The following is a 15,098-nucleotide window of genomic DNA, read 5'->3' as shown; positions in this document are numbered from 1 at the left end:
CTGCCTATATGAAATAGCCCTTATACGCTTTTTGATGCCACCTCTTCTATTTCTAATTATGGTGACCGTCAGTTTGAGGCAACCATCGGCTAAACACTCGGCGTTACTCTGTAAAGCATTCGCTACAGCGTTTAAAAACTCCTCTGCATTGAAACTCTCACGGGACTGCTTTGTTGAGTAAACAGGATCTAGACTGCCCTCCCCTGAAAGTCTTAACTGCACAAAATCACCAGGCTCTATGTCACTAAGCAGATTGTCTAGTAAATTCTGAACGGCTGTATGGATCGCATCGATTGCCTCTACAAAAGAGTGTATACGGTCCAGATTGACAAAACGAAAATGCTCGCTGTACACAATACCGTTAAAACCCGCAAGCACTCTCTGGTGATGAAAAATGTGTTGTAAAAACACAGAGGGTCGGTTTGAACCCACCCCATCACTTTCACCAGTAGGTGGCGGTGGTGTATCAGACTGCACCTCATCACATTCACCAGTAGATGGCAGTGGTGTATCAGAATGCATCTCATCACTTTCACCAGTAGGTGGCGGTGGTGTATCAGATTGCATTTCATCACATTCACCAGTAGATGACTGAGGTGTGTCAGATATCTCGTTACCATGATTGTCCTGGACCTCATGAATTGAATTCGTTTGTAGAGGTAACTGATGCATCTCTGCTTCTATACACCCCTCTATGGCATGCGTACGGCTCTGTCTGCGCCTCCTGGCCGCCAATGACCTCCTAGAACGTATCAACATGTTTATAGCTCGCTTAACATGCTTACGATTAGCAGCACCCGATGTGTGTGGTTTGGGCAGACACTTCATTCCATTACCAACCATGTCTAGTCATAAGCATGGTCCTATCTGTGAATTCAGAACACTAATAGTTTCAGCGATCGCACCATACATCTTGTTCATTTTCTTTAGTTCTGCTAGATTGTGTGTGCTGAATGTGCGTGGATTTCCGAGATTTGTTTGTAATTGCTTATACCGGGACATCATATCAGAGATGACTTGATGTGCACGGTAAAGCTGCACATTATGCTTATACACGAGAGCTAGTTCATTCAAAACTTGCAGCTCTTCAGTGTGTTCCAATTTTGGTTTTTTCGCTTTAGTAAATACAGATTGTGATACCTTGGATTTACAGGCAGCGAAAATGGATTGTGGCGTCCTCGCTTCAGCTGAGCGACGGCGTCCACCCGTGGTTTTACTGGTAGGAGTAGATGTGTTTATGGCTACATTGCTCACTACAGCAGATCCGGACGGCAGTACCGTGGCTGTACCTGCAGGATGCATTGTAACGTATGTGCTTGTGTTTTCAGTGTCTGTGTTGTGACAAACCCGTATAATATTATCTGGTTTTATACAGATTGACTTACCATTGTGTGCTTTCTTGAGGGGTGCTGTAACAACTTCGCAAATTGGTGAGAGTGGTATGTGTCTTACGGCCGGATTACGCACAGCTGGGACATCTACTGTTGCGTGTTTTCTCTTGCTCCCTTCTTCATGTTTTTTTCCAGAATCCTTGACATTAATATCCAGAGGTAAGCGGTTGGGCCGAAAAGGCATAGCATTCGGTAGTCCCTGGTTACCCTGCTCCGTGTTGTCTGCTCCTGACACAACTCCTGACTGCACGGTCTCTGACACGACAGCTGCCGATGTGGTGTTCTGGTCACGATTCTCACTCAATAATGTGTTGAATAGTCTACGTGGTCGACGTCTTCTTGCTGTGAAAAGAACGTAAATGTGTATCATTACAATGCCTATTAACGTTTTGACGAGTAAATAGGAATCACACAGTTCAGTCATTATTCTACTTACAGACTCCGTATACAATGCTGGACATGGCGTCGATTTCATCCTGCGTCATTACAGATGCTATACGTGGTGTCGATACGTCAGGTTCAGTCACTTTAGTAAGCTGAACATTTTCTTTATTTTCCTTGTTTTTGGACTTTTTAAATGTGTAGACTGAAAAATCAAAAATTAAGTGTTGTTATTCATACTATATGTACAATAAACAGCATACATGTAGAGCACGTATTGTTAGTCTTCTTTTTGTTATTTTGTTTTTATTACGTATTAACCAAGATTAAATAAAATCATACCTTTCTTTCTGCTTAGGTCAACACGGCCGTTGACACTCAATGACTTCTGTAATACGTTCTCCGACAGCAATTCATTGGTTACTAGAGATGAGCGAACACTAAAATGTTCGAGGTTCGAAATTCGATTCGAACAGCCGCTCACTGTTCGAGTGTTCGAATGGGTTTCGAACCCCATTATAGTCTATGGGGAACATAAACTCGTTAAGGGGGAAACCCAAATTCGTGTCTGGAGGGTCACCAAGTCCACTATGACACCCCAGGAAATGATACCAACACCCTGGAATGACACTGGGACAGCAGGGGAAGCATGTCTGGGGGCATAAAAGTCACTTTATTTCATGGAAATCCCTGTCAGTTTGCGATTTTCGCAAGCTAACTTTTCCCCATAGAAATGCATTGGCCAGTGCTGATTGGCCAGAGTACGGAACTCGACCAATCAGCGCTGGCTCTGCTGGAGGAGGCGGAGTCTAAGATAGCTCCACACCAGTCTCCATTCAGGTCCGACCTTAGACTCCGCCTCCTCCGGCAGAGCCAGCGCTGATTGGCCGAAGGCTGGCCAATGCATTCCTATGCGAATGCAGACTTAGCAGTGCTGAGTCAGTTTTGCTCAACTACACATCTGATGCACACTCGGCACTGCTACATCAGATGTAGCAATCTGATGTAGCAGAGCCGAGGGTGCACTAGAACCCCTGTGCAAACTCAGTTCACGCTAATAGAATGCATTGGCCAGCGCTGATTGGCCAATGCATTCTATTAGCCCGATGAAGTAGAGCTGAATGTGTGTGCTAAGCACACACATTCAGCACTGCTTCATCAAGCCAATACAATGCATTAGCCAGTGCTGATTGGCCAGAGTACGGAATTCGGCCAATCAGCGCTGGCTCTGCCGGAGGAGGCGGAGTCTAAGGTCGGACCTGAATGGAGACTGGTGTGGAGCGATCTTAGACTCCGCCTCCTCCAGCAGAGCCAGCGCTGATTGGTCGAGTTCCGTACTCTGGCCAATCAGCGCTGGCCAATGCATTCTATTAGCCCGATGAAGTAGAGCTGAATGTGTGTGCTTAGCACACACATTCAGCTCTACTTCATCAGGCTAATAGAATACATTGGCCAATCAGCGCTGGCCAATGCATTCTATTAGCTTGATGAAGCAGAGTGTGCACAAGGGTTCAAGCGCACCCTCGGCTCTGATGTAGCAGAGCTGAGGGTGCACAAGGGTTCAAGTGCACCCTCGGCTCTCCTACATCAGAGCCGAGGGTGCGCTTGAACCCTTGTGCAGCCTCGGCTCTGCTACATCAGAGCCGAGGGTGCGCTTGAACCCTTGTGCACACTCTGCTTCATCAAGCTAATAGAATGCATTGGCCAGCACTGATTGGCCAGAGTACGGAATTCGGCCAATCAGCGCTGGCCAATGCATCCCTATGGGAAAAAGTTTATCTCACAAAAATCACAATTACACACCCGATAGAGCCCCAAAAAGTTATTTTTAATAACATTCCCCCCTAAATAAAGGTTATCCCTAGCTATCCCTGCCTGTACAGCTATCCCTGTCTCATAGTCACAAAGTTCACATTCTCATATGACCCGGATTTGAAATCCACTATTCGTCTAAAATGGAGGTCACCTGATTTCGGCAGCCAATGACTTTTTCCAATTTTTTTCAATGCCCCCAGTGTCGTAGTTCCTGTCCCACCTCCCCTGCGCTGTTATTGGTGCAAAAAAGGCGCCAGGGAAGGTGGGAGGGGAATCGAATTTTGGCGCACTTTACCACGTGGTGTTCGATTCGATTCGAACATGGCGAACACCCTGATATCCGATCGAACATGTGTTCGATAGAACACTGTTCGCTCATCTCTATTGGTTACAGCTAATTAGACACAAAAGAAAATGTGTTTTAGCATTTTTTATACGTTGAAATAGAAAAAATCTAAACCGAGATTAAATAAATAACATACCATCGCTTGCTTTCTTTAAATTCCGGTTTAGGCTATCATTGTATGTCATGCCCCCTTCTAATACACCCTCCGGTAGCGTTTCAGAGATGTGAGCTAATTAGGTACAAAAGAAATAAATGTATTTTAGCAATTTTTATACACTTAAATAGAACAAAGTTACTAGTCATACATGATATATTTACCTAATTGGGGGTCAGTAAAATTTTGATTTAAACTATCGCGGTATATCTCGGGGTCTTCTAATACATACTCCGGCAGCGAGTCACAGATGTGAGCTAATTAGGGCGATTGTTAAAAGAAATATATTTTTAGTATTTTTTACACACTTAAATAGAGCAAAATTATTAGCCGTACACGGTATATTTACCTAATTGGGAATCAGTAACAAGATCGCTGTATTCGCTGACCTCACTACCATTATTTCTGTTCTCCATCTGATAACAAAAACAACGTGTTAATAAACTGATATGCTAGAATCAAACTTAATTTATCTAGTAGAAAATATCTCATACGTTATTAATGAATGCACAGTCTTTTTTAAAAAAAAGCTAAATAAAAAGCGCAAGTCTTACCTTTTTTTTCTATAGGCTTGAATGCTGAGGACTAGAGCGAGGCTCTCTGTCAGTGCAGACGAATGTACACAACACTGACCAGTGCTTCTAATAAATACCCTCACAGCTTTATGGTAGGGGGGTGTGTGTCTCCGCCCCGTGAATGGTAGGTGGGGTTGGAATACCCAGCCCCCCTCAGGAAAATTTGTAATCTAACTACGTATCACTGAATTAAAATATATTGCTGTTCCTAAGTAGTGTACTGAAAAAAAAAAATAAATAAATGGCGTTATCGGATCGTTATTATAACCCCAGACTTCCTGGATCCTATGGAGGTATTGACGCTTTATATAGGAATTCAGCAAGCGCCTCTCGCAAAGAAGTTATTAAATACCTCAAGAATGAAGATAATTATACATTATTTAAACCAGTACGCAAATCTTTTCCCCGTAATAAAATCTTCGTGGCGAACGTTGACCATCAATGGCAGATGGACCTGGCATGTATGAATAATCTCTCATCACACAATGACGGCATTAATTATTTATTGATCTCGATAGACATTCTCTCCCGTTACGTATGGTGTGTAGCTCTGCATAATAAGTCGGGCAGCACGGTAGCAAAAGCGCTGAAATTGATTTTTGAAACTGACGGCCGTGTACCACGAAAAATACAGACGGATAGAGGCCGTGAGTTTATGAATGCACCCCTGAAGAAGCTATGCAAGATTTACGCGATAGAACAGATCTTTACTACAAATTCTGTAAAAGCGGCCATAGTTGAGAGATTTAATCGCACCCTTAAAACGCGAATGTGGAAATATCTTAGTCATCATAATACTTATAGATATATTAACATATTACCTGATTTGATATATAGTTACAACCACAGTTATCACAGAACGATAGGTTGTAGTCCTGCCGAAGTATCAAAGCATAACTCATTAACAATATGGAGAAGAATTTACGGACAGGAATCTAAGGCTAAAAAGGAAAAACCTACTTTAAAGGTAGGTGACCATGTAAGGATTTCACAGTATAAGCACGTGTTCGCCAAAGGTTATGAGCAGACATACACCGAGGAAATATTTATCATTACTGGAATCAACACAAGATTCAGAAGACCGCTGTACATGATCGCCGATTTGAGCGGTGAGCCTATAGAAGGATCATTTTATAAGGAAGAAATACAGAAAATAACATTCAATGAGAACCAAGTCTACAAGATTGAGAAAATAATAAGAAGGAAACGTAGTGGTGGACAAATTTTATGTTTTGTCAAGTGGCGCGGTTACCCTGATAAATTTAATACGTGGATACCTGCAAATCAGCTGATTGACGTGTAAAGCATGATGGAATCAGATTCTTTTTATGTAACATTGCCGAGCAACGCTTCACGACATATCTATAACGATAACACCATAGCAAGTTTCACAACGAAATTAGCGAAGCCGCTCCATTTTTCGGGTCCCTTTGAGGTGGCCCTAACGGAAATACAGTACCCGCATACATGGGATAGTTTTGGCAAAATGGAGGCGAACTTTTTTATCGCTAGAGCCGGCGAAGAACTGGTCGAGCATTATTTAAACCCTGGCTATTTCTCGACAATTGCTGAATTAATTTCAACTCTGAATGATGAAATTAGAAATCTAAAGCTAAGTAGTGAAGACTTTAGACTCCGCTATGATGAAATAAGGGGTATTGTTCGTATACCCACATCACGTACAATACGATTCGAGCTAGGTCCTAAGCTGTCTAATATTTTAGGAATGCCTTGTTGTTTTGATGATTCAGCGCCTAAAAAGCCTCCAGGCAGGCGGAAACCGTATCCTGATATAAAAGACGGCTTTTATACGCTGTACGTCTACAGTGACATCATACAACACCAGTTGGTGGGCGACAGTTACGTACAGCTTTTAAGAACTGTAGAGATTGCTGGAAAAAACAACGAGATTGTTACGTTACGGTATACAACGCCGGATTATATTCCTCTCGCCAAACATCATTTTGATTCGATAACAATATCAATTCTAAACGATTTAGGAAAGCCTGTAAGGTTTAAGTACGGCAAAAGTATTGTGCGTCTGCATTTTAGGCCCCGCAAGGTGCTGAACGCATAAAATGCTATCCAGGAGGTCATTTGCGGACCCCGCTGTGTATTCGCGTTACTACATAGCGCAAGCTGGCCGCGGTTTGGAAGGCTTCCGCGGCGATGAGTACATGTATGGAGCAGGTCTCGCTGGTATATTTAGAGGACTTTTTAGAAGAGCTGTACCTTTATTTAGAAGAGGAATTGAGTTAGTAAAACCGCATGTAAAAACGGCTGTGAGAAACATCGCTAAAGACGCTGTTACATCTGTATCAGCAGCAATGATGAACAAAATCAACAACACGGCTGATGAGCAGAAGGGATCGGGTCTTGTATATACTGTAAACACATCCCGTAAAAGAAAAAGGCGTGCCCGATCACCACTACCCCCGCTACTCATGAATAAGAAACCTCAGCGTAAAAGAGGTCGGAGTCATAAACCTGTAAGGCGAACACGAGACGACATCTTCTAATCATCCGTCATGGCTTTCGTTCACGAGGCATCTGAGGAATGTACGAAATCTGAACTCGATATTTTCGATATACCACCTACTCAAACAAGTATTGAAAATTCTTTCTTTGTGGAAGCACAGCCGATCGCTGCTCTGACGGACAACGCGCCTCTGGAGTTCTTCATCTCCGGCACATCGGATTTTTATTATGATCTTAACAACACTTTTTTATACATAAACTGTAGAATTGTGAAACAGGATAACACGGCCATCGCTGACGGCGCCCGTGTGGGCTTTATTAACTATCCTATAGCAACTCTTTTTAATCAGGTGGATGTTACCCTGGGTGATAGACTTATATCACAATCTGATAATCTATATTCCTACCGCGCATATCTTGAGACCTTGCTGAGCTACTCCAATCAATCCCTCGAATCGCAATTTACAGCAGGCCTCTTCTATAAAGATACTGCGGGGCACCATAACACACGTACTTTGGATGGTGAAAATTTGGGGTTTATCAAAAGAGCTCGGGCAACCGCACGCTCGAGACCTGTGGAATTGCTGGGGCCGATTTTCGCGGACATATTTAATCAGCCCAAGCTGTTACTTAATGGTCTGGATCTGAAGATAAAACTCTCGAGGAATAAAGACACTTTCTGTCTCATGTCATCTGATGCTGAACCGTACAAGGTGCAAATTCTCCATGCTGCGCTGTATGTTAAACGTGTTCAGGTATCTCCTGCGGTCAGAATAGGCCACAGTCAAGCCCTTCTAACAAATCCCGCCAAGTACAGTATTGATAAGGCCTCTCTGAAAGTCTACAGCATACCTCAAGGCACACGGGTTGCAAATCATGAGAACCTATTCCTAGGACAAATACCCAAAACTGTAATATTGGGGTTTGTTGACAATGAAGCGTTTTCTGGATCCGTTGCGAAGAACCCTTTATGCTTTGAGCATTTCAATATATCACTAGCATCACTTTATTATGATGGCCACCAAGTACCTTCGCGACCGTTTCAACCCGATTTCGCCTCTGAGCAGGCTGTAAGAGAGTATATGGCACTTGTGCACATCGCCGGCAAACAGAAATCGGACAGCGGATTATCCATAGATCGTGAAGAATTCCTGAACGGGTATACATTATTTGCTTTTGATCTAACACCTGACCAAGAACCCGGAGGCCATTTCTCCCTAGTTAAAACGGGGAACCTGCGTGCTGAAATAAGGTTCGCAGTTCCAACGCCTCATACGCTAAACATGATTGTATACGCTGTGAACTCTGACATTCTTCAAATCTCCCATAAACGTGAAGTGATATTTTCATGATATTAGATTATTAAGAATAAAAAAAAAAAAAAAAAAAAAAAAAAAGGGCGGGGCACCTGTCACTTTTTAGTTTGACGAGAAGGGGGTCTGTTACACTACTCAGGCAGGTTAGGACGTAAATTACATATGTGGACGAACAGTCGAGTCTTTGTTTTATTGGGAATATTTCTTGTGTAGATGCACTTTTTACTTCTTTTATATTGTGTGATATGTTATAGCAACACTTGCATCTTTGGTGTCCGCACTTATAGCTCCCCGTGATCTTATTTGTCGCCAGGGTACTTGAGCTTTTTTTAGTAGTAGTAATATTATGTTGTCTGAGTTTACTTGGCGCAATAATACTTTTCAATGTGCGAGCCCGCCTAAACGTAATAGCAGGTTTATTGGGAAGAGTTGTCTTGAGATGTTGGTCATTTAATAACACATGCCAATGTTTTTCAAGGATTTTACGAACTGATTTATGAGCAACGTTGAAGGAAGTGATGAAATTATATTTAAACTTATTATCAGAGTTACTGATCTTATTAGTGATTAAACATTCTTTTTGTGTGAGAGTAGCGGCCCTATGTCGTGCTTCATTGATTATAGAAACAGGATATTTTTTCTCTTTAAATCTTTGGGTCATGATAGCACTCTGAGCCTGATAGTCAGTTTCATTTGTACAATTGCGTTTCAATCTTTTAAATTGTCCAAACGGGACGTTTCTTTTCCATTTATGGTAATGGAGACTTTTAAAATTCAATAGGCTGTTACTATCTACTTTCTTGAAAAAGGTCTTTGTTTGGATCCCCTTAATATCACCCATTAAGACTAGGTCTAAATATTCAATTTCTGACTTATTAATTTTACCGGTTAGTGTAATCCCCCAATCATTGTCATTCAGGTAGGTCGTAAATTCATGAAAAGATTCAACCGATCCTTTCCAAATAAACAGTAAGTCGTCTATATAACGTTTATAGAATATAATATTCCTTGACCATGGATGTGTATTAAGTATCAAGGATTCTTCATATGAAAGAATTGGAAAGGATCGGTTGAATCTTTTCATGAATTTACGACCTACCTGAATGACAATGATTGGGGGATTACACTAACCGGTAAAATTAATAAGTCAGAAATTGAATATTTAGACCTAGTCTTAATGGGTGATATTAAGGGGATCCAAACAAAGACCTTTTTCAAGAAAGTAGATAGTAACAGCCTATTGAATTTTAAAAGTCTCCATTACCATAAATGGAAAAGAAACGTCCCGTTTGGACAATTTAAAAGATTGAAACGCAATTGTACAAATGAAACTGACTATCAGGCTCAGAGTGCTATCATGACCCAAAGATTTAAAGAGAAAAAATATCCTGTTTCTATAATCAATGAAGCACGACATAGGGCCGCTACTCTCACACAAAAAGAATGTTTAATCACCAATAAGATCAGTAACTCTGATAATAAGTTTAAATATAATTTCATCACTTCCTTCAACGTTGCTCATAAATCAGTTCGTAAAATCCTTGAAAAACATTGGCATGTGTTATTAAATGACCAACATCTCAAGACAACTCTTCCCAATAAACCTGCTATTACGTTTAGGCGGGTTCGCACATTGAAAAGTATTATTGCGCCAAGTAAACTCAGACAACATAATATTACTACTACTAAAAAAAGCTCAAGTACCCTGGCGACAAATAAGATCACGGGGAGCTATAAGTGCGGACACCAAAGATGCAAGTGTTGTTATAACATATCACACAATATAAAAGAAGTAAAAAGTGCATCTACACAAGAAATATTCCCAATAAAACAAAGACTCGACTGTTCGTCCACATATGTAATTTACGTCCTAACCTGCCTGTGTGGGATCCAATATGTGGGACGTACTACCATGGCACTGCGAGATAGGATAAAAAAGCATAGGTTTAATGTTAACAAAGGGTTTGAAAAACACAGCGTTTCTCGCCATGCCAAAATAAAACATAAATGTGATTTTTCCCAATTTACAGTAACTCCTCTGGAACAAATCTCTAATAGCATCACCAATAGGTTTGAAGCCCTTAAAAAGAAAGAAATGTTCTGGATCTATAAAATTAATACACTCTATCCTGATGGACTTAATGAGGCCCTTGAAGATATTTCGTGTTAAGTCATATCCATTTTTAAAAAAACCCATAAATGAAAGGGTTATAGTATGTTTGAACTGGAATCAAAAGATTCTATACACATGTATATTCATGTTATGATTTATTTATTAATTTTTAATGCATATATATGTTTTTTCATCTAAATTTGCATGGTAAATATATATTGTCAAATTGTTTACGTTATAATACAAGGTATAATGCCTTCTTTTATAAATTTGATATGAATACATTTTACAGCGTCTATAAGTATACAATGGGTTTTGGTGTAAGTCCCGTTCATAACACCAAGAGAGTACATACATAAGAACATAATCTATCTTTTCCTAAAATAGTTACAATGTAACAAACCTAGACGGTAGATGTAGCATGGTACATCAGCAATCATCAACAGTTTGCACCACGCATGCGCATACCTTCGGCAGTATCCGTAATCCAGCGGATAATACCGAAGTCAATGATATCCATCTAATTCTAAGTGCGCATGCGCATAGACTTCGGGGAACTCCGTGAACTACGGAAATCCCCGATTATTCCTCCGCACGCCGTCCGGTGTCCCTGACGTTCGCATCACATACGTGGGTGCGATTGCTGATACTGGGGCCTAAAATAGCTGGATGAATTCCATTTGTCCTCTATTTTCATCTCAGGATATCGGTTAAAACCTATTTGAACACGGATATACTTATAGGTTCCACGTCACTACACAGCCGTTAGTACGCATGCGCAGGTTTCTTGCGCGCTTTTCACTGACTTAAAATATCCCTAGAATGAAAGCATGCCATTCTGCTTCTTCACGCCCGGCTACTGCTAACGCTCACAGCCCACTCAGTTAGTCATCGATTTGAGAGGTAAGGAATATCTTTCCCTTGGCTATTTAGGTATGGCTTTTCACAACTGTAATCATCAGGGCAGATTGTATACATTATAGACTCTGCCAGTCTGTACTGCCACTAGGATGCTATTCATAGCCACATTGTGATTGACATTGGACATTTACCCTTTCTTGTGTTATTTTAATATGTTTTAATGCAACTATGATGCTATTTATAGCCCCATTGGATATGTATTAGACTCTTATTTCAGGTGTAATTTTAGTATTTTTAGCATTTTTACATTGAAATCAATGTTTTTATTTATTAGCTTCACCAATTTATTATCATGTATTTATATGTATATTTTTGTGATTGTTACATCCAAAAGTAAGGAGACATACTCATAGGGAACATCTGTTTTGTGTTCTGGTCTTTTTACTAATAGGATAAGTGTGTGCAGTGGTAATACACTTGACAAAGGGGAAGCCCCGAAACGCAGCCCGCTGCGTCGTGTATTAGGAATTTTAATAAAGATCGTGTTGAATTTACGGAATTTGGAGCAAGCGCAGTTCTTTCTACATCCATAAGTCTTCCACTGAGGCCCATACCCTGCATTGACAACTCGCCATGGGTAGACCGCTGCCGGAAAATGGAGAGTTATGTAATGTAAAGAAGAAAGGGGAGTGATTTAAAGGGGGTCTCTGAAGTACAAAATACCTAACAAACCTCTATTAGTGTGGTGTAAGGGCCTTTCATAGGAGCAGATATATACCTTTATGGTCATATACTGATAAAGGAATGCAGAGATAATCATGTTTTTATGGATATGCAAATCAGCCTGCAAGTGGAGCGGGGGCGGGGCCTGATTTACCGGATTTGCCAACAGACAGCCACAAGTGTTCTGAATGTCCTCTAGAATTGCTTCCCGATGTAACCCCTGTAAACAACTTTTCAGACTCTAACTCTGTCAGAGCTGTCTGTAGGCCTACCTGGTATCTCAGGCCCCGCCCCCGTTGCACTTGCAAGCTGATTTGGATATCCTTAAAAAGATGATTCTCTCTTTGTTGCTTTATCGGTTAGTGGCCACAGAGGTATGTTCCTGCTCCGATTAAAGACCCCTACATGGCACTGTTATTGGTTTGGGAGACATTTTGGTCCTGACAGACTCCCTTTAAACTTGTATCTGTTTTTATTTATTTTTTAGACCATCTAGGGGTACCTTTAGACCTCCTAGGGGTTTATCACCCAAACAATATCCTAATGTTTTGCAGCATATTATGAAATCCAGTGACTTCAAATACTCACAGCCTGTGCGGCTAGTGGTGGGTGCTTGTTGTATAATACATCTGGTACATGCTGGATATTGAGAGGGTGCAGCTCCTGGCCGGTCGATTATGACCTAAATCAAAATCGCAATTACTCTGGACTACAATTAAAGGTGATCATTTAGGTTATGCCCCTTTTACACAACACCCCTTTTACAGTATAAGTATGTGTAGACCAAACATGGCCAAACTGAAACTGCTATTGAACTCACAAGTCTCGTCAGACCCAGGGCCGCACCTCTAATGAGGCGAGGTGAGGCAGTGGCCTTAGGCGGCACTTCAGATCGCTGCTTGTAAAAGTTTCCCTGCACTGAGCAGCTTCCTGTGCCGCCCCTCCCCTTCCTCAGCATCGGAGTGTGAGGGGAGACATCCTGTGCGATTAACTGCTTTACCACTGCCAGACAGAGCTGCAGATGAGCCTTCTCCCATGTCCTGTGCACCCAGCAAGTCACCCAAATGTGAGTATATATTCTTGGGTAAAATATGTATAGATTAGAGATGAGCGAACGGCGTTCAATCGAATTGGTACCATGTGGCAAACGCACTAAAAATTTGTATCCCCCTCCCACCTTCCCTGGTGCTTTTTTTTGCACCAATAACTGCGCAGGGGAGGTGGGACAGGATCTACGACAGTGGAGGCATAAAAAAAAAATCAGAAAAAGTAATTGGCTGGCTAAATCAGATGACCTCCAATTTATACAAATAGTGGATTTGAGATCCGGGTCATATGAGACTGTGAACTATGTGACTGAGACAGGGATAGATGTACTGGCAAGGTTAGCTAGGGATTACCTTTATTTAGGTGGGAATGTCACTCACCCAGCTCTTTGGGGCTCTATCTCGTGGCAGCCCATTATATGCTAGTCGGGATCCCTGTCAGCTTGTGATATGCAGGAGCGGACTTTTTCTCATAGGAATGCATTGACCAGCGTTGATTGGCCAAATGCCATACAGTGTACAGAGTTGACACAGCGCTGCTACATCTCAGATGTAGGAGCATTGAGCGTACAGCACTACTACATCTCAGGCAGTGGCGTAACTACCGCCATAACAGCAGAGCCGGCTGCCACAGGGCCCGCTACGTCAGGGGGCCTGGGGCCCCCGACGTGTCAATTTTAATTTTTTTTTTAACCTCTAGAAGCTTGGCCCCCCCCCCTCCTCTCCGGTGGGTGGAGGGGGGTGTCCAGTCTTACCGGCGGTAAGTGACCTGTTTTGTTAGCCTTTACGGGGTGTTCGCTAACACCCCGCGCAGGCCTGACAGGACCTTCCGCAGTGTCTCCTCCCTCAGCGTGCGTCCTGACGCTGGGAGGCGGAGACTTACTTCTCAAGAAGAAGCGGGACCCGGGCAAGTCCATGTTTAGTGGCACCGCGCAGAGCACAGCAAGCACACACAGCCAGGTAAGCGCTGGCAGGCACTCGGTCCCCAAACTCTCTCCTCAGTGCTGGTAGTTCTAGACATTCTTGACAGGTTATATAGGGGAAGGGCAGAGATCCTGATCAGAGGGTCTGCTCTGCTACATGATGTAAGGGAGCATTCACACATGACACATTTAGCTCTACTACATCATTTAGCAGAGCCGAATGTATCATGTGATTGTTCTTTATGGGCACTGAGTAGTGTGTGGACTCCTTGTAATATTATCTGGTAGGGCTTGAGTGTTGAGTTGAGACCCTCTAATCAGGACCCCTGCCCTTCCCCTATATAACCTGCGGATCCCTGCCCTGCCACTATATAACCTGTGGTATAGATAGATAGCTAGCTAGATAGATAGATAGATAGATAGATAGATATGCAGGACACGAGCACTGAGCACTTGTAAGGACAGGAGCGCTCAGCGCTGGTGAAGATAGCGGGGGGGGGGGGTTTGCGGTACGACGGGGAGGGGGGGCGGTACGAGGGGGGGCAGTATGACGGGGAGGAGGGGGGCCCCATGTCAAAAGTTCGCCACGGGGCCCCGCCATTCCTAGTTACGCCACTGATCTCAGGTATAGCAGAGCTGAGTGGGATCTGACTTTTTCCCCATAGGAATGCATTGACCAGCGTTGATTGGCCAAATGCCATGCAGTGTACAGTATTCAGCCAATCATCGCTGGTTCTGCTGGAGGCTCGTCTGTGAGGAGGCGGAGTCTAAGATCGGTCCACAGCAGTCTCCATTGTGGTCCGATCTCAGATGTAGCAGTGTTGAGCGCACAGCTCTGCTACACCTAAGATGTAACATCACAGTAGCATCAAGAGTTCATCACAGTACAGGTATTATTCCTCTAAATGGTTCCTAAGCATAACAGCAGAAGTTAGACGCCACATTACACGGGTGCCCAGTGCTGTTCCCATTATTT

General features: G+C 42.6%; 1 protein-coding gene across 1 annotated transcript; it reads left to right on the top strand.

Annotated features, from left to right (window-relative positions):
* Positions 1-7,190: 7,190 nt before the first annotated feature.
* On the top strand, positions 7,191-8,492 carry LOC142209940 (uncharacterized protein F54H12.2-like). Its single transcript, XM_075278973.1, has one exon. The coding sequence runs from the start codon at positions 7,191-7,193 to the stop codon at positions 8,490-8,492; it is 1,302 nt and encodes a 433-aa protein (XP_075135074.1).
* The last annotated feature ends 6,606 nt before the right edge of the window (positions 8,493-15,098 follow it).

The sequence above is a fragment of the Leptodactylus fuscus genome, chromosome 6 (assembly GCF_031893055.1).
Source record: "Leptodactylus fuscus isolate aLepFus1 chromosome 6, aLepFus1.hap2, whole genome shotgun sequence".
In the NCBI taxonomy this organism is placed as follows: Eukaryota; Metazoa; Chordata; class Amphibia; order Anura; family Leptodactylidae; genus Leptodactylus; species Leptodactylus fuscus.
Note: the sequence above shows the minus strand (reverse complement) of the source record. Positions and strands in the feature narration are given on the sequence as shown.